The sequence below is a fragment of the Aythya ferina genome (assembly GCF_964211825.1).
Source record: "Aythya ferina genome assembly, chromosome: W".
In the NCBI taxonomy this organism is placed as follows: domain Eukaryota; kingdom Metazoa; phylum Chordata; class Aves; order Anseriformes; family Anatidae; genus Aythya; species Aythya ferina.
The window spans coordinates 7,682,393-7,705,199 of NC_140313.1; the positions used below are offsets into that span (position 1 = coordinate 7,682,393).

A 22,807-nucleotide genomic window follows, 5' to 3' on the forward strand; every position below is an offset into this window, starting at 1 on the left:
TGTTCAGTTTTGGGCCCCTCGCTACAAGAAGGACATGGAGGTGCTTGAGCGGGTGCAGAGAAGGGCGACGAAGCTGGTGAGGGGCCTGGAGAACAAGTCCTACGAGGAGCGGCTGAGGGAGCTGGGCTTGTTCAGCCTGGAGAAGAGGAGGCTCAGGGGCGACCTTATCGCTCTTTATAGGTACCTCAAGGGAGGCTGTAGCGAGGTGGGGGTTGGCCTGTTCTCCCACGTGCCTGGTGACAGGACGAGGGGGAATGGGCTTAAGTTGAGCCAGGGGAGTTTTAGGTTAGATGTTAGGAAGAACTTCTTCACTGAAAGGGTTGTGAGGCACTGGAACGGGCTGCCCAGGGAAGTGGTGGAGTCACCATCCCTGGAGGTCTTTAAAAGATGTTTAGATGTAGAGCTTAGGGAAATGGTTTAGTGGGGACTGTTAGCGTTAGGTCAGAGGTTGGACTCGATGACCTTGAGGTCTCTTCCAACCTAGAAAATTCTGTGATTCTGTGATTCTGTGATTCTTGCTTCTGTCAAAGTTCATGCTGATGAAGAGACAGCTGATTTAGAGAAAAATCTTTCAATTTGAAAATAGTTGCTGGAAACCCTGATGTATTTATACCTGCCATGTTATATAGTGTCATGGAACAGGTTCTAAAGTAATGGTATGTGTGCATAGCAAACATAAAAAATGTAGCAAAAAAAAAAAAGAAAAAAAAAAGGTATGTGTCAGAGGAAACTAGCTTTCTGTAAATTAGAGCTCCATAAAAAGAACATGTATAATTTTTTTTCAAGTGTAACCAAATTACTGAAGCAATTGCAGTAAAAAATATCCCTATTAGACTGCATAAAACCAGTGTTTACTTTGTCCCTGAGATCCAGATGTGTTTGTAAAAAGAATTACATGATCAGCAGTACTTTTGCTGGGTTTTGAGTGTAGAAGTATGTGTTTACAAAATACATGTTTTACTCATACTTGTTTGGTTCCTCTAATGTGAAGCTGGAAGATACATAGTTCTTGTTTGTAGAAAACATTCACTCTTGATACAAAAATTAGAAGAAAAACTTGGGTAATTTTATTCTGAAACTTTATGTGAATTCTTGTTTGGTTTTGACTGATACTCCTGTCTGATGAACCATGCTTTGTGAGCTCTGGATTTTCTGGTACAAAAGACTAACTTAATGCCTTTTAATTTAGAAGGTTGGATTGGTACATTCTTTCAGCTGCTTCAGATGGGCCACATTCTGAGTCAGGAATTCAGCCTGCCTGGTGCTAGGTGTAGCTGGGAAGTAAGCAGTGTAGGGGAGAAAAAAATATATTACAGTATAGAAGTTTGCAATTAGTCATTGACTGCTGCATTTTTAATAGAAAACATATTTTAGCGATTTTTTTTTTAATCAGGTGCTCTATGGATGTGTATAGTTTTAAATCCCCACTGCAAGTTGGAGCAGAAGGCCAGTTGGCTAAAACAGCTGAAAAAATGGAACAGTGTGGATGTTTGCCCCTGGGAAGATGGAAACCATGGAAACGAGGTGCCCAATTTAACCAATGCTTTGCCTCGGGGTGAAAATGCTAACCAAGGTAAGCCTAAATATATGCACTGACTGCAACATATAACATCTATCTTATATACTCTAGCCTTGCAGAATTCAGCACTCTTTCCTGGGACTGGGACAAGTAACTTTCTTATTAAGGACAGACCAGCCAAATTTATTTTCACTAATACTTCCTTGCAGGAAGGATAAATTGTTTTTTTCATGCCGGGGCTGCGATGTTTTCAAAGCAAGTATTTGTGTTTAGTTAGGTCCTCTAGCTTTTCACTTGGTCCTTCTGAATACTTATTGCATGTAAATGGAATGTCCTTGAAGTATGTCAAAGTAAAAGCTTGTTTCTTTGCTTGACTACAATCTTGTGTCCCTTCTGGTATTGGGATTTTTATTTTGTTTGCAGTTACAAAGCCTTTGATACCTATTTAAAGAGAGATCAGTTGCAACTGCATTAAACTGAGTGGGTGAAAAAGTAAAGCAGCCATTTATAGGATCTGTTCTGTGTTGTGCAGTCTGCATTGCCAGGTTGGGGAGGGGGGGGGTGTAGAGGCAGCACTGCCTTCTTGGAGGTCTCTGTATATTCAGTATCATGCTTTCTAATAAAAAATGTGATTATTAAATCTGGCAGAAGCCTTGTCCAGTCCTCTCTAAACAAAGATTGCTACTGGGGAAAACACAAGACATTTCCCTTGAACAAAAACCCTCATAATCCTCAAAACCCTCAGTATTTTGATACATATTTCATACAATTATGATAAAGTTAAAATTAAATGTTGGGGAGGGAGGGGCAGATGTGAATTTAGATGGGTTTTACATTGGTCCTTTTTTTTGTAAGATTACCTCCGAAGGAAATAGTTAGAGAGTTCCTTTATAAATCTCACAGCTAGCTGGGGCTAGAAGTTCATTCACCAAATAACTCCCTAAAGAGGTGGTTTTTGCTTTCTGGATTTCTTGAAGTTCAGCCCAACCTGGACAGGCTAGTGGCAACTTGGACATGACATTGACAGAGGGGTTTTGCCATGGATAGATGCCCAGTAAGGGTTATGCCACTCCCATGACCTCAGTGCACCTTGTTTTATCTACAGTATTTGTAGATGTTTATGACAAAAAATTAAACAAGTGCTCAAAGTTAACATCACTTTTCAAAGAGAAAGACTGAAAGTCACACAGAATCACAGAATGGCCGAGGTTGGAAGGGACCTCTGCAGATCATCTAGTCCAACCTCCCTGCCAATTAAGATCATGTAGAGCACATTGCGCAGGATGGCATGCAGTCAAGTTTTGAATATCTCCAGAGAAGGAGACTCCACAGCCTCTCTGGGCAACCTGTTCCAGTACTCTGTCACCCTCACAGTAAAGAAGTGCCCCCTCATATTCGGAACCTCCTGTGCTTCAGTTTGTGCCCGTTGCCTCTCGTCCTGTCTCTGGGCACAGCTGAAAAGAGACCGGCTCCATCCTCTTGACACCCTCCCCTCAAATATTTATATACATTAATGAGGTCTCCCCACAGTCTTCTCTTCCAGGCTAAACAGGCACAGTTCTCTCAGCCTGTCCTTGTATGACAGGAGTTCTAGTCCTCTAATCATCTTTGTAGCCATCCTCTGAACTCGCTCCAGTAGTTCTATGTCCCTCTTGCACTGGGGAGCCCAGAACTAGACACAATACTCCAGGTGTGGCCTCACCAGGGCTGAGTAGAGGGGGAGGATCACCTCCCTCGACCTGCTGGCAACACTCTTCCAAATACGGCTCAGGATACCGTTAGACAACTTGGCCACAAGGGCATATTGCTGACTCATGGTCAGCCTGCTATCCACCAGGACTCCGAGGTCCCTCTCTGCAGAGCTGCTCTCCAGCAGATCACCCCTCAACCTGTACTGGTGCTTGGAGTTATTCCTCCCCAGGTGCAGGACCTTGCACTTGCCCTTGTTGAACTTCACAAGGTTTCTATCGGCCAACCCTCCAGCCTGTTAAGATCCCTCTGAATGGCAGCACAGCCTTCTGGGGTATCAGCCACTCCTCCAAGCTTTGTGTCATCAGCAAACTTGCTGAATCATAGAATCATAGAATCATAGAATATCCTGAGTTGGAAGGGACCCTTAAGGATCATCAAGTCCAACTCTTGACACCGCACAGGTCTACCCAAAAGTTCAGACCATGTGCCTAAGTTCACAGTCCAATCTCTTCTTAAATTCAGACAGGCTCGGTGCAGTGACCACTTCCCTGGGGAGCCTGTTCCAGTGTGCAACCACCCTCTCTGTGAAGAACCCCCTCTTGACGCCCAGCCTAAATTTCCCCTGCCTCAGCTTAACCCCGTTCCCGCGGGTCCTGTCACTAGTGTTAATGGAGAAAAGGTCTCCTGCCTCTTGACAACCCCTTACGAGGAAGTTGTAGACTGTGATGAGGTCTCCCCTCAGCCTCCTCTTCTCCAGGCTGAACAGGCCCAGTGACCTCAGCCGTTCCTCGTACGTCTTCCCCTCAAGGCCTTTCACCATCTTCGTAGCCCTCCTCTGGACACTTTCCAACAGTTTCATGTCCTTTTTATACTGTGGTGCCCAGAACTGCACACAGTACTCGAGGTGACGCCGCACCAGCGCAGAGTAGAGCGGGACAATCACCTCCCTTGACCTACTAGCGATGCCGTGCTTGATGCACCCCAGGATACGATTGGCCCTCCTGGCTGCCAGGGCACACTGCTGGCTCATATTCAACTTGCTGTCTACCACGACCCCCAGATCCCTCTCTTCTAGGCTGCTCTCCAGCGTCTCATCGCCCAGTCTGTACATGCAGCCAGGGTTTCCCCGTCCCAGGTGCAGGACCTGGCACTTGCTCTTATTGAACTTCATGCGGTTGGTGATCGCCCAGCTCTCCAACCTGTCCAGATCCCTCTGCAAGGCCTTTACGCCCTCATTTGAGTCCACAACTCCTCCAAGTTTGGTGTCATCAGCAAACTTGCTCAAAATACCCTCTATTCCTACATCCAGGTCGTTTATAAAAATATTGAAAAGTACCGGCCCTAAAATGGAGCCTTGAGGGACCCCACTGGTGACCGCCCGCCAGCCTGACGCAGCTCCATTTACCATAACCCTTTGGGCCCTGCCCGTTAGCCAATTGCTCACCCATCGTATGATGTTTTTATTTAGCTGTATGGTGGACATTTTGTCCAGTAGGATCCTATGGGAAACCGTGTCAAAAGCCTTGCTGAAGTCCAAAAAAATCACATCAGCTGGTTTCCCTTGGTCCACCATACGGGTGATCTTATCATAAAAGGAAATCAGGTTAGTTAGGCAGGACCTACCCTTCACAAACCCATGCTGGCTGGGACCAATGACTGCTTTGTCCCCCAGGTGCGCCTCAATAAGTCCGAGAACCAACTTCTCCATGATTTTACCAGGCACTGACGTGAGACTGACAGGTCTGTAATTGCTAGGGTCTTCTTTCTGACCCTTCTTGAAAATTGGCACAACATTTGCCAGCTTCCAGTCTACCGGGACCTCTCCAAATTCCCAGGATCGTTGAAAAATAATTGAAAGAGGTTCCGCGATGACGTCCGCCAGCTCTTTCAGCACCCGGGGATGAATCCCATCCGGACCCATGGACTTGTAGGGATCCAGGTGGAGTAGCAAATCCCACACACGTTCAGGGTCAGTTGGGAGTTTGTCATCCCCACCGTCCCGGTCCTCCAGCTCAGGGCACCCTGGGTCCCGAAGCCCATCATCGGCATTGAAGACAGAGGCAAAGAAGGCAGTAAGCGTCTATGCTTTGCCTATGTCATTGTCTGTGAGGAGACCTTCCCTATCAAGGAGCGGCCCTATGTATTCTTTAGTTCTCCTTTTTCCATTCACATATCTAAAAAAACCCTTTTTATTTTCTCTCACAGACACAGCCAGCTTCAACTCTAGCTGTGCTTTGGCCACTCGAACTTTCTCCCTACAAACACGAACAGCATCCCTGTATTCTTTCCATGACACCTGGCCCTCCTTCCAGTAGCGAAACACTCTCTGTTTCCGCCTAATCTCCATTAGAACGTTCCTGGTCAGCCACGCCGGCCTCCTGCCCCGCCTGCCTGACTTGCGATATTTTGGAATTGCCTTATCTTGTGCTTCTAGGAGGCATCGCTTAAAGAGTGACCAGCACTGGTGGACATCGAGGCCTTCAAGAGCAGTTTCCCAGGGGACCTTACTGACTAGTTCCCTGAGCAGCCTGAAGTCCGCTTTCCCCATATCTAGGGATGAGGTTTTGGTGGCACTTTTCCTTCTGTCACCATAAATTTTGAACTCAACCACTTCATGGTCGCTATGACCGAGGCGGCCACCAATCACCACATCTCCCACCAGACCCTCTCTGTTTTCTAGCAACAGTTCTAGGAGGGCACCTTTCCTAGTTGGCTCCGTTAGCACCTGCACCAAGAAGTTATCATCTAGGTGCTTCATGAACCTCCTGGACTTGCTCGTGTCAGCCGTGTGGCACTCCCAGTTAACGTCCGGCAAGTTGAAGTCCCCCATAAGGACAAGGGGAGTTAATCTCGAGGCCTCTCTTAGTTCTGTAAAGAATAATTTATCGGTGCTATCATCCTGGCCAGGCGGTCTGTAATAGACTCCCACAACGACATCCCCTTTATTCGTTCGTCCCTTGATCCTTACCCAGAGGCTCTCAACTTTGCCATCGCCGACCTGAAGTTCCACACAGTCCAGCCCCTGCTTCACATACATCGCCACCCCACCACCTCGCCTACCCTGCCTGTCCCTCCTGAAGAGCCTGTAACCATCTATCGCAACACCCCAGTCACAGGACTCATCCCACCAGGTTTCGCTTATGCCGATGATGTCGTAGTTGCGGGACTGGGCCAGGACTTCTAGCTCATCTATTTTATTCCTCATACTGCGTGCGTTTGTGTAAAAGCACTTCAGGTGCGTCTCCTTACACTCAGCACCTTGTGGATCTGACCAAAGGACCCCACTGGCACACAGCCCCTCTGATTCTAGCGTACCATCCCTTAGGTCTTCGCCGGCGCGCCTGGTTTTAGCCCCTTCCCCCTTCGACTCTAGTTTAAAGCCCTATCTATCAGCCCTGCCAACTCCTGACCAAAGATCCTTACCCCTCTCCGAGAGAGGCGCATCCCATCCGGTGCCATCAGGCCCGGTGTAGCGTAGACCTTCCCATGATCAAAGAAACCGAAATTCTGCCGGTCACACCAGTCTCGAAGCCACGAGTTTATGTGAACAGTATGTCTTTCAGCTTCGATCCCCCCTATCGGAAGGACAGAGGCAAACACCACCTGCGCCCCTGATCCTCTAAGTAGTTGCCCCAAATCCCTAAAGTCTCTTTTGATCGCCTTCGGACTTCTCGTTGCTACTTCATCGCTACCAGCCTGAAAGACCAGTAGCGGGTAGTAGTCAGTGGGCCGTACCAGGCGCTTGACTTTCTTGGCAAAGTCTCTCACCCGAGCCCCAGGGAGGCAACAGACTTCTCTGCGGGTTGGATCCGGTCGGCATATTGGTCCCTCTGTCCCTTTCAGAAGGGAGCCCCCCATAACAATAGCCCTTCTTTCTTTTTTGAAGGATGATGTGGCAATGCGACGTGTAGGTCGCATTGTCTTAGGCGCCCCCTCCAACTGGGACGGGTGTTTGTCTACTTTGTCATTTAGATTGTCTTGCTCTAGTCCTTCATATCGATTATTTAAGGGTAGATGAGAAGGTGAGGTGGGCAGAGAGAGGGCTCGCCTACCACCCCGAATAGGCACCTGCCTCCATTCCCCCCCTTGATCTAGGTCTCCTCCCGCTGCCTGGCCGGAGGAGGGAACCTCCGTCTTCTGCGTAACAGGAGACGCCTGTGCCGTGGCAGTCTCGTGAGCCTGCCTCAGAGAGGGTAGAGCGCACCTCCACCAGTCAATTTCCCTCTCTGATTCCCTGATGCTCCTGAGCCTGTTCACCTCCTCCCGGAGCTCCGCTACCTGGCTGAGCAGTTCTTCAACCTGGGCACACCTCCCACAGGCATACCCACCACTGCTGTCGGAGACCGACAGAAGGCTGGGGCACACTCTGCAGCCCAGGACCTGGACGGCTGCGTGTTTCCCCGAGCCCTCCGTCTGAGTAGCCACACTGGCGACCGTGGCTGGAGATGCCGCACGAGATGCGGAGGCCACGTTTTTCTGCCTGGTTGATACCGTGGTCAGGTTCTACGCAAGCAGGTTACAAGCACCGAAGGGAGAGGCAGCTGCAACAGAGCGACGATGGGCCCCCCGCTCGCCCTGCCCGCGCGAACTGCTGCGCAAACTGCCACGCCCTTCGACGTGCCATGCCCTGTTTGCCCGTCCTGTTCGCCGCGCTCCTGGTCGCTCGCGCTCCCTAGGGGCAACTTTTAAACAGCCTGAGAGGGGGCGCTGCTGGCTCCGCCCTCGCCTCGTCAGCCTCCCTCGCAAGGACAGCCGGGTCCCGGCGGCTCCCCCGAGTGGCCTCGATGCCAGACAAAAAGCCCTGCCCGCCTCGGTCCCCTGCTCCGCTGCAGAACACGTCTGCCCCGGAGCCGATTGCCTCAGCAAATGGCTCTAAAACGGTGGCAACGCCTGATTTAAATAGCCCGCCACTGACGTTGCTGGCTCCGCCCTCGCCTCGTCAGCCTCCCTTGCGAGGACAGCCGGGTCCCGGCGGCCCCCCCGAGTGGCCTCGATGCCGGACAAAAAGCCCTGCCCGCCTCGGTCCCCTGCTCCGCTGCAGAACACGTCTGCCCCGGAGCCGATCGCCTCAGCAAATGCCCAGGAACAGCTCCAGGATGAGCTGTTCCATCACCTTTCCAGGGATGGAGGTGAGGCTGACTGGCCAGTAGTTGCCTGGGTGCTCCTTCTTGCCCATTTTGAAGACTGGCATGACATTGGCTCTCTTCCTGTCCTCAGGCACCTCTCCTGTTCTCCACAACCTTTCAAAGATGATGGAGAGGGGCCTAGCAATAACATTGGCCAGCTCCCTCAGCACCTGTGGGTACATGCCATTGGGGCCCATGGATTTGTGGATGTCAGGTGTGCTTAGATGATCTCTGACCTGAGCCTCTTTGAAGAAGGGAAAGTCCTCCTTTCTCCGGACTTCCTCTCTTGTCTCCAGGGTCTGAGATTTCTGAGGGCTGGTCATAGCAGTAAAGACTGAAGCAAAAAAGGCATTCAGCAACTCTGCCTTCTCCATATAGTTTGTCACCAGAGTACCAGCCCCATTCAGCAGTGGGATGACATTTTCCCCAGTCTTCCTTTTTCTACTGATGTATTTGAAGAAGCCTTTCTTGTTGTCCTTGACATCCATTGCCAGATCTAATTCCAAATGGGCCTTGGCCTTCCTTGTCGCATCCCTGCATACTCTGACAGCATCCCTATATTCCGTCCAAGTCGCCTGCCCCTTTTTCCACATGCTGTAAACTTCCTTCTTCTTTTTGAGCTTTGCCAGGAGCTTCCTGATCATCCACGCAGATCTCCTGTACCCTTTGCTTGCCTTCTTGCTCATAGGGACGCACCAATCTTGAGCTTGGAGGAAGTGATACTTGAATACTGACCATCTGTCTTGGACCCCCCCTCCTTCCATGGACCTAACTCATGGAATTCTTTCAAGTAGATCCCTGAAGAAGACAAAGTTTGCTCTCCTGAAGTTCAGGGTCGCAATCCTACTTTTTGCCCTGCTTCCTCCTCGCAAGATCCTGAACTCCACCATATCATGGTCATTGCGGCCAAGGCTGCTCACTGACCCTCACATCTCCAACTAATCCTTCCTCATTTGTTAATACAAGGTCTAGTAACACACCTTTCCTTGTTGGTCTTTGACCACCTGCGTCAAAAATTTGTCATCAGTGCACTGCAGGAACCTCCTGGACTATTTGTGCCCAGCTGTGTGGTCTTCCCAGCAGATATCAGGGAGGTTGAAATCTCCCATGAGAACCAGGGCTTGTGACTGAGAGGCTACTTGGAGCTGTCTGAAGAAGGCTTCATCCACCTCCTCTTCCTGATCAGGTGACCTGTAGCAAACACCCACAACAGCGTCAGCTGTGGTAGCCTGCCCTTTAATCCTTACCCATAAGCTCTCAACTCGCTCTTCATCCACCCCTAGGCAGAGCTCCACACATTCCAGTTGCTCTCTCACATAAAGAGCAACTCCACCACCTCGCTTTCCTGTCTGGTCTTTTCTAAAAAGCACGTAGCCTTCCATGACAGCATTCCAGTCATGTGAGCTATCCCACCATGTCTCCATGATTGCAATGAGATCATAGCCTTGCGACTGCACGCAGATCTCCAGTTCTTCCTGTTTGTTTCCCATACTACGCGCATTAGTATACAAGCATTTCAGGGAGCTGAAATGCTTATTTCTCATGCTGCGTGTGTATGTATAGAAACATTTGAGATGTTTTTCATTCAACTCAGCCCTTTGTGGGGCAGACTGAAGGGCCTCCCCAGCATGCAGTTCCTCAAAAATTGGTGTCCAGTCTCTCTGGTGGGCCTGGTTTTGTCCCTTTCCCCCTTCGAATCTAGTTTTAAAGCCCTGTTGATCAGCCCTGATAATTCCTGGACAAAAATCCTTTTCTCCCTCAGATAAAGGTGATCTCCATCAGGAGTCAGTAGGCTTGGTGTCATGTAGACCTTCCCATGATCAAGAAACTTGAAACTGTGTTGGTGGCATCAGCCTCGGAGCCATGTATTGATCAGATAGGTTCACCTGTTCCTTTCAGTATTGATCCCTGCTACTGGAAGGATGGAGGAAAGCACTACCTGTGTACCTGATCCTTCAACCAGTTGCCCCAAAGCCCTAAATTCCCTTTTGATTGCTCTTTGGCTTCTCTTTGCCATCTCATCACTGCCAACTTGAAAAAACAATAAAGGGTAATAATCAGAGGGATTATTACCAGACGAGTGACTGTCTGAATGATGTCTCATACCCCTGCCCCAGGGACAGCAGACTTCCTTATGGGTCAAGTCTGAACAACAAATCGGGCCCTCTGTTCCCTTCAGAAGGGAACTATATGACCTATGACTATAACTGTTCTTTTTTTCTTGGTGGAGGTTGTTGTTATGTGGGACATAGGTTGACTTGCCCTGGGCAACTCCCTCAATATAGATGGACCTTTATCCACATTGTCATTTGATTTCCTATACAGTTCCAGAACCTCATTCCTGTTGTATAGGGGCACCTGGGAAGGTGAGGTAGGCAGCTGCTGAGGTCACCTGCTACGCCAAACAGGATCCTGCTTCTACTCCCCCCTGTCTCTTAGATCCCTTCTGTCTGCGTTCTGGCAAGGGGGTAGGGGAACTTTTGTTTCTTGAGCAGTGGCTATGGCTGGCTGAGGACCCTGCTGCAGGGATGGCAGAGCTCTACCTCACCAGTCAATCTCCTTCTCTGACTCCCTGATGCTCCTCAGCCTGCCCACCTCCTCCCAAAGCTCTGCCACCAGACAAAGCAGTTCTTCAACCTGGGCACACCTCCCAGAGCTGTGCTCTCTACTGTCATCCTGTAGTGGCATAAGAGTAGGGCACACCCAGCAGCCTGACACCTCGGTGGCAGCATGTTCCCCCTGGAGTTCTGTCTGGGAGGCTGCATCAGCTGTGGTGGGTGTGTGCTGAGCTCTGTGAGGCCGCTGTCTTCTGCTGGGTGGATACTATCGCTCCATAGTCAACCTGGCCAAGCTTCAGCACCCTCCCTGCATGCCCTGCCTGAACACACTGCCACACCACTCCCTGACTGACAAGCCCTGTTTGCCTGCTCTGTTAGCCACACTCTTGGTTGCTCGCGCTCCTTAGGGGCTGCCTTTGTATGACAGAGGAGGGACACTCCTGTCTCCACCCAAGCCTCATCAGCCACCCTCGTGAGGGCTGCCGGGTCCTGGCGGCTCCCTCATCTGCCTTGAAGGGGCCTCGATGTAGGGAAACCCCTGCAGAACACGTCTGACCCAGAGTTCTTCATACGCTGTTCATCCATCCCTTGTCCTTGCAGCTCTGGGTCTCAGAAATAGAGAAGTTGGGAATGTTTGAGTAGCTGTGCCATATACTTTCTAGTTTGTTCTCAGGAGAGCTGTCAGATATCCTTCATCTTTAGCTGTTCCCTTTGCAAAGCCCTGTTTAGCATTAGTCTTGCTGTTCCATAGATCTCTTTTTGAATGCAGAGTGAATGGTGCACACTTTGTCTAGCCTGTTCAGTAATAGGATGTGAAATGTCATCTGCAGCCTGCTTCTTGCAGAAGGGGGATAAGACAGGCTGCCATCAGTTGGGGGTCATGAGTAGGAAGAAGACAAGAATGCTGTGAATGACTTATTCACATATGAATGAGTAAAAGCTGATGAAGCTTTCTGAACTTCTGAAAATGACAGATTCATCGAACAGGCCCCATCGGACGGTGTTCACTCGAGCCATTGAGGCATGCGATCTTCACTGGCAGGACAGCCACTTACAGCACATTATCAGCAGTAACCTATACACCAACTACTGTTACCATGACGACACTGAAAACTCACTCTTTGACTCTCATGGGTGGCCCCTCTGGCATGGTAAGTGGCTAAACTTTAAAGAGGTTTCTGTGACTTGCCACTTTGTTTAGTTTCTATGGCATTATTTTAGGGGGCATGGTGGGAAGATGAATGAGAAGCCTGGCAAAAAGAACAGAGGGTCCCTTGAAATGCTGGTTTCAGAAGTAGTCCTTTAATTCTCTTTTGCACAGTTTTAACCTTTGGAGTTAACCTAGCAAAACAGGCCATTGCAGACATGGAAGCGTTGCTATTCAATTATTTTCTCCATTTTAGAACATGTTCCTACAGCCTGTGCGAGGGTGGATGCATTACGATCTCATGGATATCCAAGAGAAGCACTGAGGCTGGCAATAGCTATTGTTAATACACTAAGAAGGCAGCAGCAGAAACAGCTAGAAATGTTCCAGGCTCAGAAGAAAGGTAAATGTGGGGAAGAGAGGAGGGCAAAGGACATGACAAGATGACGATAACATTTGGAACTTTGCATAAGAAAACTGTTTTTGAAACTATAAAGTCAATGAGGCGTCTTTAACTCTCCATTGCAAATGATCATAGTGGTAATGTAACGTGTAAGTGAATCAGTAAGAAGTCAGTGTGAATAATCCTTTTTGTTAATATTACTTGTTTCTGCATGTCATGTATAGCACATGATATTTGTTAGTAAGACAAAGATCTACTTTTTTTTTTTAATTACATATCAGTTGATTCCTAAACAGCAACAACATCAAAAAACAAAACAAAACAAAACAAAAACACCCAGCCCTATCCTCCTGAGCAATCAGTTCAACAGTGTGGCTGTTTCATTTTGTAGCCCCACACATTTAGGTAAGAAGCAGGCTTTCTAGCATTTTAAAGCTTTGCAATAATGCATGTGGTTACTAAGGAAGGTGATACCCCATAAATGAGAGTGAGTAGAGGCATCTTCAAGTTAGTGCGTAGTAGGTAGAGAAGCAGAGCATCCATAATAGCTTGTATACAATTTTTACATGATCAGCCATAATGAGACTGATCTCCCATAGTTCAGTAGCATATACATGTTTAGGAGAAAAAAGTTGGGGGTTGGAGTCAAAGGAGAGCTAGTGCCATAAGCCTGTTAGTAAAAAATGGGATCAGGGGAATCTATAACCTTTACCAAATACATACTTTCTTCAATTCATTGTGCTAAAGGATTTTTTTCATGTTCCAACTGATCTATGGGTGAGGGCTACAAAGCAAAGTATCCAACAAAGTATGTTTGTCGACTGAAATTTTAGAATGCCAAAATTAAGGTGATTCAATTAAAAGACAATTTTTTTTTTTTGCGTACTACATTTAATGTTTTTGTTCTTTTTATTTTTTTAAAGGAGTTGTCATCCTGAGTTTATCATTTCATTAATATTTAGATGCAAAATAAGCTCATGTTTTATTTGGGATAATGGAACATATTTTAGAGTATTTTCATTTATTTCAGTGCCATCAGATTCACTTAAAACGTACAAAATGGCACTACATCTTTTGAGCCAGGAAACAGATGTGGATACATTACAAAAAAAAAAAAAAGTCAAAAAGTCAAAAAGTCTTTGCTGTCATTTTTCAGCAGATGTTCTCAGAAGATTTCCTGGTAGCGAGTAAGAGATTTCAAAAAAAAATAAAATCACTACATTTGAAACTGTTGACCCATAATGTGCTTTGCAAGTGTTTGAATGGCGTTTTGCCTTCATTCTTTTTTTTTTTTTTTTTCTTCCTCTTTTAAGTAATAAAGTGGCTAACTAAAGAGTGGCTAATATGCACTCTTTCCCTCCCTCCTCCCTCCATCTTTTCTAACATAGAACTTCTCCACAAAGGAGTAACCTCAATAACGAATCTTGAAGGTTTGGTGGGACACCCTTTGGATCCAATTGGCACCCTCTTCAGTAGCCTGATGGAAGCCTGCAAAGTGGATGAAGAGAGCTTCCATGGATTCTCAGACTTCACAGGTAAGGCTGTGCAAAGGAAGATATCTTTTACATGTCTTCAGTAACCAGAGGCATTTTTCTACCTTTCCATTCTAAATTAACTTCAAAGCCAGTGTTCTCATAGTATAAGAACTCACATTTGCCTTCCCTAAGAAAACATGAGGGAGAAAAAATGTTTAAAGGAAAATTTTTAAAGCACTTCCAAAATTACCAGTTATTTATTCTTGAAGAAAATTCTGTATTTTGAGCCTGAAATAAAAGCAAATAAGTCTTTATAGTAGCAACCCTCTCCACAGATATTACTCTGTCCTTTTTCTGAGACATTTCAGAAGATCACAAAAATCACAGAATTATATCCTGCTTAGAGCAGGATCTGCTGCAGCAGATCGCCCAGGACTGTGTCTATTTGGGTTTTGAATAACTCCAAGAATGAAGACTTTACAACCTCTCTTGGCAACCTCTTCCAGTGTTCTACATTCACAGTAAAAAATTCTTTTCTTATGTTCAAATGGAAATGTGTGTTTCAGTTTGTGCCCATTGCCTCTTTTCCTGTCACAGGTTACCACTGAGAAGAGTCTGGCTCAGCCTTCTTTACACTCTCCTATCATATATTTATACATATTGGTAAGATATTCCTGAGCCTTCTCTTTTCCAGGCCAAACAGTCCCGGTTGTCCCAATCTCTGATCATATAGAGATGCTCTAGTCCCTTACTCATCTTTGTGACCCCTCACTGGATTGGCTCCAGTATGTCCATATACCGGGGAGCCCAGAACTGAACACAGCACTCCATATGTGTCTCACCAGTGCTGAACAGAGGGGAAGGATCAACTCCCTCGACCTGCTGGCAACACTCCTCCTAATGCATCCCAGGGTGTTCATAGAATCATAGAAGCATAGAAGCATAGAATGGTCTGGGTTGGAAGGGACCTCAAGGATCACCTAGTTCCAACCCCCCTGCCATAGGCAGGGATGCCACCCACTAGATCAGGTTCCTAAGGGCCTCATCTAACCTAGTCTTAAACACCGCCAGGGATGGGGCATCCACAGCCTGTCTGGGCAACCTGTTCCAGTGCCTCGCCACCCTCTGAGTGAAAAATTTCTTTCCAAGCTCTAATGTAAATCTTCCCTCTTTTAGTTTAAAACCATTCCCCCTTGTCCTATCATTATCTACCTGAGTAAAGAGTCCTTCTGCATCCCTTTTATAAGACCCCTTTAAGTACTGAAAGGTTGTGATGAGATCATCCTGGAGCCTTCTCTTCTGTAGGCTGAACAGCCCCAGCTCTCAGCCTTTCTTCATAGGAGAGGTGCTCCAGCCCCTTGATCATCTTTGTGGCCCTCCTCTGGACCCGCTCTAACACGTCTACATCTTTCTTGTACTGGGGGCTCCACACCTAGATGCAGTACTCCAAGTGAGGCCTCACAAGGGCTGAGTAGAGGGGGACAATAACGTCCCTTGACTTGCTGGCCACTCCTCTGTTGATGCAGCCCAGGATGCAGTTAGCCTTCTGGGCTGCAAACACGCACTCATGTCGAACTTTTCATCCATCAAGTCCTTCTCCACAGGGCTGCTCTCAATGAGTTCTTCTCCTAGTCTGTACTCACGTCTGGGATTGCCCCAACCCAGGTGCATCACCCTGCATTTAGACTTGTTGAACCTCATTAGGTTCACGTGGCCCCACTTCTCAAACCTGTCCAGGTCCCTTTGGGTGGTGTCCCTTCCTTCTGTCATATCAACCCCACCACTCAGCTTGGTGTCATCTTCAAATTTGTTGAGGGTGCACTCGATCCTACTGTTTATGTCATTGATAATGATATTAAACAGTACCAGTCCCAGGACAGACTCCTGCGGTACACCACTTGTCACTGGCCTCCACCTGGACATAGATCCACTGACCACTACTCTCTGGGTGCGACCTTCAAGCCAATTCCTTACCCACCGAATAGTCAGACAGAGCGAAATACACCTAAACTTCTCTGGATTTTCTCTGATTTGTATACTTAAGCACCAGGCTCCTGGAAAAGGAGAGAGAACTTACATTTCTAATCTCTCTTGCAATAATTTCAGGTCTTACTAGTTGCAACAGGAGTTTAAAAGTGCCACACAAAATTTGAGTTGCTGGTGCCTCTGTCAGTTTTCCATAGTTGGAGCTTCAGCTATTGTTGCTGTACGCGCACTTCAGTGCATAGCTCCACTACTCTTAGAGCATCTGTTGCCGTGAAGTATTTCACATTTTTTTGTTCATTGGACACCACAGGTGAAGGCAAAGAATGGCAAATCATGCAATCATAGAATGGTTTGGGTTGGAAGGGACCTTAAAGATCATCTAGTTCCAGCCCAAACCAACTGGTCCTAAGACAGACCAATGAAGGACACTACTAGAGGGGCCCTGCCTCTGGCCAGGTAGAGGAGAGGGATAACCGGATTTATTGGACTGTGTGGATCCGATGGCCTGGCACATCAGAACCACAAGAATACAAAGCTTTAGTGGACACTGGCGCACAATGTACCTTAATGCCATCAGGCTACCAAGGGACAGAACTCACCTGTATCTCTGGAGTGACAGGGGGATCCCAACAACTATCTGTACTGGAAGCTGAAGTGAGTCTAACTGGGAATGAGTGGCAAAAGCATCCCATTGTGACTGGCCCAGAGGCTCCATGTATCCTTGGCATAGACTATCTCAAGAGAGGGTACTTCAAGGATCCAAAAGGATACCGGTGGGCTTTTGGCATAGCTGCTTTGAGCACAGAAAAGATTAGGCAGCTGTCTACCCTGCCTGGCCTTTCAGAAGACCCTTCTGTTGTAGGATTGCTGAAGGTTGAAGAACAACAGGTACCAATTGCTACTACAACGGTGCACCGACGGCAATATCGCACCAACTGAGACTCCCTGATTCCCATCCATGAGTTGGTTCACCGACTGGAGAGTCAGGGAGTAATCAGCAAGACTCGCTCACCCTTTAATAGTCCTATATGGCCAGTACGAAAGTCTAATGGCGAGTGGAGGCTAACAGTGGACTATCGAGGCCTGAATGAAGTCACGCCACCACTGAGTGCTGCAGTGCCGGACATGCTAGAACTCCAGTACGAACTAGAGTCAAAGGCAGCCAAGTGGTACGCCACAATTGATATTGCTAATGCATTTTTCTCCATCCCTTTGGCAGCAGCATGCAGGCCGCAGTTTGCTTTCACTTGGAGGGGCATCCAATACACCTGGAATCGGCTGCCCCAGGGGTGGAAACACAGCCCTACCATTTGCCATGGACTGATCCAGTCTGCACTGGAGCAAGGGGGAGCTCCTGAGCACCTTCAGTACATTGACGACATCCTCGTGTGGGACAACACAGCAGAAGAAGTTTTTGAGAAAGGGAAGAAAATAATCCAAATTCTCCTGAAAGCTGGTTTTGCCATTAAAAAGAGCAAGGTCAAGGGGCCTACACAGGAAATCGAGTTCTTGGGGGTAAAATGGCAGGATGGACGTCGCCATATTCCAATGGATGTGATCAATAAAATAACAGCAATGTCTCCGCCAACTAGCAAAAAGGAAACGCAAGCTTTCCTAGGCCTCGTGGGATTCTGGAGAATGCATGTGCCAGGCTATAGTCAGCTTGTGAGTCCTCTATATCGAGTGACTCGAAAGAGAAACTATTTTGAGTGGGGCCCTGAGCAACAACAGGCATTTGAACAAATCAAACAAGAAATAGCTCGTGCAGTAGCCCTTGGGCCTGTCCGTACTGGACCAGCTGTGCAAAATATACTTTACACTGCAGCTGGGGAGCATGGGCTTACCTGGAGCCTTTGGAAGAAAACCCCAGAAGAAACTCGAGGTCAACCTCTGGGCTTCTGGAGTTGGGGCTATCGAGGATCAGAAGCCAATTACACCCCAACTGAAAAAGAGATACTCATGGCATATGAGGGTGTTCGAGCTGCTTCAGAAGTTGTGGGTACAGAGGCACAGCTTCTCTTGGCACCGCGGCTACCTGTATTACATTGGATGTTCAAAGAGAAAATTCCCACTACACACCATGCAACTGATGCTACATGGAGTAAGTGGATAGCGTTAATTACACAGCGGGCTCGAATGGGGAAACCCAATCGCCCAGGAATCCTGGAAGAGATTATGGACTGGCCGGAAGGCAGAGATTTCGGAGTGCCAACAGAAGAGGTAACCCGTGCTGAAGAGGCACCACCATACAATGAGTTGCCAGAAGACAGAAAGCAGTATGCGTTGTTTACTGACGGATCCTGCCGTGTGATAGGGAGCCATTGGAAATGGAAAGCTGCTGTGTGGAATCCCATACGACGAGTTGTGGAAGCCATGGAAGGGGAAGGTGAGTCGAGTCAGTATGCAGAAGTAAAAGCCATACAACTAGCCCTAGATATCGCCGAAAGAGAAAATTGGCCAGTATTGTATCTTTATACTGATTCATGGATGGTGGCAAATGCTCTGTGGGGGTGGCTGCAGCAATGGAAAGAGAGCAACTGGCAGCGCAGAGGTAAACCTATCTGGGCTGCTACCCTGTGGCAAGATATTGCTGCCCGGGTAGAAAACCTGGATGTTAAAGTACGTCATGTAGATGCCCACATGCCCAAGAGTCGCACTACTGAAGAACATCAGAACAACAAAGAAGTGGATTGAGCTTCGAAAATTGAAGTGGCTCAGGTGGACCTAGACTGGGAACGTAAGGGTGAGCTGTTTGTAGCTCGATGGGCCCATGAAACATCAGGACATCTGGGGAGGGATGCCACTTACAGATGGGCTCGTGATCGAGGGGTGGACTTGACCATTGAGGCCATCACACAGGTTACCCATGAGTGTGAGACCTGTGCTGCAATCAAGAAAGCCATGAAGGTAAAATCTCCCTGGAACAGGGGGAGATGGTTAGGGTTTCAATATGGTGAGGCCTGGCAAATTGACTATATCGGACCACTCCCACAAACCCGCCAAGGCAAACGGTACATACTCACCATGGTAGAAGCAACTACTGGGTGGCTGGAAACATACCCTGTAAACCATGCCACGGCCCGAAACACTATCTTGGGCCTGGAAAGACAAGTATTGTGGAGTCATGGTACACCAGAGAGAATTGAGTCTGACAATGGGAGTCATTTCCGAAACAATCTTGTTACCTCCTGGGCAAAGAGGCATGGTATTGAGTGGGTGTACCACATCCCTTATCACCCACAAGCCTCTGGGAAGGTTGAGAGGTACAATGGACTGTTAAAGACTATGTTACGAGCATTAGGTGCCGGGACATGGAAACAATGGGACACAAATCTACCAGAAGCCACTTGGCTAGTTAACAATAGGGGGTCTGACAGCCGTGCTGGTCCTGCCGAAACAAAACCCCTACACACTGTGAAAGGAGCTAAGGTTCCCGTAGTGCATATAGGAAGGTGGATGGGGAAGGCAGTGTGGGTTGCTCCTGCCTCAGGAAAAGGCAAACCCACTCGTGGGATTGTCTTCGCCCAAGGACCAGGGTATACCTGGTGGGTCATGCAAAAGAATGGGGATATCAAGTGTGTGCCTCAAGGAGATTTGACATTGAGAGAAAACTAATCTATAATCTAAGTTATATGTTGTAGGAAGATGCTGTAGGATCAACGACAGGTCAACTTTGCAAGGAGCCGGGCAGTGCAACAAGGACTTGAGCTAAGCTGGTGCTGGTGTCCAGACATCCCACTCCACCTGCCTTGAGTGGCCACTTTGGCAGATGAAGACCTAATCATCAACAGTTCTTATGAACATTTTCCAAGAAAGACCTATGGAATGAAAACATACACCTGCCTATTAATCCTGTCCTGTTAAATCCTTGTCCTGTTAAAGGACAAGGGATAATGATGAGAATGCTTGTATGCTAAAGTATGGGGATCTGAGTGTGACACAAATGTTATGGAATAAGGGGTGGAGGTTGTACTGGGTCTGGCTGGAATGTTAACTTTCCTGGCAGCAGCCCATACAGTGCCATACTCTGTACTTGTAGCTGGAACAGCAGTGTTATCACACCAGTGTTGTGTCTACCGCTGAGCAGCAGTGGCACAGCATTGGGCCTTTCTCTAACCCTCCTAGGGGGTGGGCAAAAAGTGAGGAGAGAAACATCACTAGGGCAGCTGACCTAAACCAATCCAAGGGATATTCCATACCATGTGATGTCACACTCAGCAATAAAAGGTGGAAACAGGAAGAAGAGGGGAGGGGTGGGCTCTCGTTGTGAAAACGTCGGTCCTCCTCTCGAACACCGGCTGCATGCGTTGAGGCCTTGCTTCAAGGACATGGTCAATCATCGCTCATTTGTGGGAAGTAGAGAGTAATTTCTTTTCTCTGCACTTCCATATAGCTTTCATTTATTTTATTTGTTTGTTTTCCTCCCTTTTTCCCCTTTCCCTTTTATTTCCCCTTAGTTAAATTGTTTAATTCATGGTAGTCTTTATTTAATTATTATAATTATTTCCCTTTAATTAAATTATCCTTATCTCAACCCGTGAGTTGTTCTTTGCTTTACTTCTCCCCCTCCTCATCTAAAGGAGGGGGAGTGAGAGAGTGGTTGTGGGGTTTAGCTGCCCAGCATGGTAAAACCACCACAGTTACCAGCCTCCACCTGGACATAGAGCCATTGACTACAACTCTTGAAGGGTGCGGCCTTCAAGCCAACTCCTTATCCACTGAATGGTCCACCCATCAAGTCCATATCTCCCCATTTTGGAGTTCAGGATGTCATGTGGGACTGTGTCAAAGGCCTTGCAGAAGTCCAGGTAGAAGACACTGGTCAATCTTCCCTTGTCAACTGCTGCAGTCACTCCGTCATAGAAGGCCACCAGATTGGTCAGGCATGATTTACCCTTGCTGAAACCACGCTGGCTATCTCGGATCATAGAATCATAGAATCATAGAATATCCTGAGTTGGAAGGGACCCTTAAGGATCATCAAGTCCAACTCTTGACACCGCACAGGTCTACCCAAAAGTTCAGACCATGTGCCTAAGTTCACAGTCCAATCTCTTCTTAAATTCAGACAGGCTCGTCTTGCATGTGCCTCGACACTGCTTCCAGGAGGATCTTTTCCACGATCTTCCCAGGCACAGAGGTGAGGCTCACCAGTCTGTAGTTCCCCAGGTTGTTTTTTCTACCCTTTTTAAAAATGGGAGTGATGTTTCCTTTTTTCCTGTCACCAGGGACTTCACCTAACAGCCAGGACTTTTCAAATATGATTGAGAGAGATTTGGCAACTACTTCAGCAAATTCTTTTAGGACCCTGGGTGTTATTGTACATCTTAGCTGCACATGCACATAATACTTCAAATAGATGATAAAACACATGATAACATACGTGGCCTACAGAGAATATGAATTGGAAAACAGTGTTTCAGAATTGATGCATGATTTAGGTCAGGATGTTTATGCCCATTTTAATTTCAGTATTTGCTTTCCAGGAGCTTAAGTGATTCATTCCTTATTCTCAGTCTGTTTCCACCTCTGCAGTAGTTTCTCTAGAAACTAGACTCTCTCTAACCCTCCTAGGGGGTGGGCAAAAAAGTGAGAAGAGAAACATCACCAGGGCAGCTGACCTAAACCAACCAAAGGGATATTCCATACCATATGATGTCACACTCAGCAATACAAGGTGGAAACAGGAAGAAGAGGGGAGGGGTGGGCTCTCGTCGTGAAAATGCCGGTCCTCCACCGGAACACCGGCTACGTGCGTTGAGGCCCTGCTTCAAGGACGTGGTCAAGCATCGCTCATTTGTGGGAAGCAGAGAGTAATTTCTTTCGTCCGCACTTCCACATAACCTTTATTTGTTTTGTTTTTTCCCTTTCCCCCTCCCTTTTCCCCTTTCCCCTTTTTTTCCCCCCTTTAGTTAAACTGTTTAGTTAATAATAATCTTTCCTTAATAATTATTATTTTTTTCCCTTTAATTAAATTATCCTTACCTCAACCCATGAGTTGTTCTTTCCTTTACTTCTTCCCCTCCTCATCTAAGGAGGGGGAGTGAGAGAGCAGTTGTGGTGTTTACCTGCCTGGTGCAGCAGAGACTCCCGGCGCACAAAGCGCTGTTTGCTTACCTCTATTCCTTTAATAAATTGCAAACGTTGATTATAGTCCTATTTTGAAGACTGAGCCATTTATAACAATGGGCATCACATTTGCTAGCTGCCAGTCGACTGGGACCTCCCCCATAGCCAGGCCTGTTGATAAATGATGGAAAGCGGCTTGGCCAGCTCCTCTGCCAGTTCAATCAGTATCTTTGGGTGGATCCCATCTGGCCCCATCTACTTGCGAACATCCAAGTGCCGTAGCAGGTCGCCAGCCATTTCCTCATGGATAGTGAGGGCCACATTCTGCTCCCATCCCCTTCCACCAGTTCAGGGTACTGGTGTAGTGGGTTTACGTGGTAAGGTTTTGGTAGCAGGGGGCCATAGGGGTGGTTTCTGTGAGAAAGATCTAGAAGCTGCCCCATGTTTGGGAAGGGCCCCATTGTTTTCCAGAGCTGAGCCAATAAGCGATGCTGTTTTGCGCCTCTGTGAGAGCATATTTAAGAAAGGGAAAAAAATGCTGTGCCACACAGCAGCTGGGAGAGTGAAGGGAGTGAGAAACAGCCTTGCAGGTGCCAAGGTCAGTGTAGAAGGAGGGGGAGAGGTGCTCCAGGCGCCAGAGCAGAAGTCCCCTGCGGCCTGTGGTGAGGACCATGGTGAAGCAGGATGTCCCCCTGCAGCCCATGGAGTACCATGGTGGAGCAGGGTTTCACGCTGCAGCCCGTGGAGGAGACCACGGTGGAGCAGGTGGCCCTGCACCGACAGAGGCTGCCACCTGTGGAAGACCCCTGCCGGAGCAGATTCCGGGCCGGAC

General features: G+C 47.8%; 1 protein-coding gene across 1 annotated transcript; it reads left to right on the forward strand.

Moving 5' to 3' along the window:
- The first annotated feature begins 917 nt into the window (after nt 1-917).
- Nucleotides 918-14,546, forward strand: LOC311426503 (zinc finger SWIM domain-containing protein 6-like). The gene is made up of 5 exons (XM_084502867.1): nt 918-1,573; nt 11,870-12,046; nt 12,299-12,445; nt 13,834-13,980; nt 14,518-14,546. Exons 1-5 carry the CDS (start codon nt 1,405-1,407, stop codon nt 14,526-14,528), a joined length of 651 nt encoding a protein of 216 aa, XP_084358993.1. The 5' UTR covers nt 918-1,404; the 3' UTR covers nt 14,529-14,546.
- Nucleotides 14,547-22,807: the final 8,261 nt, after the last annotated feature.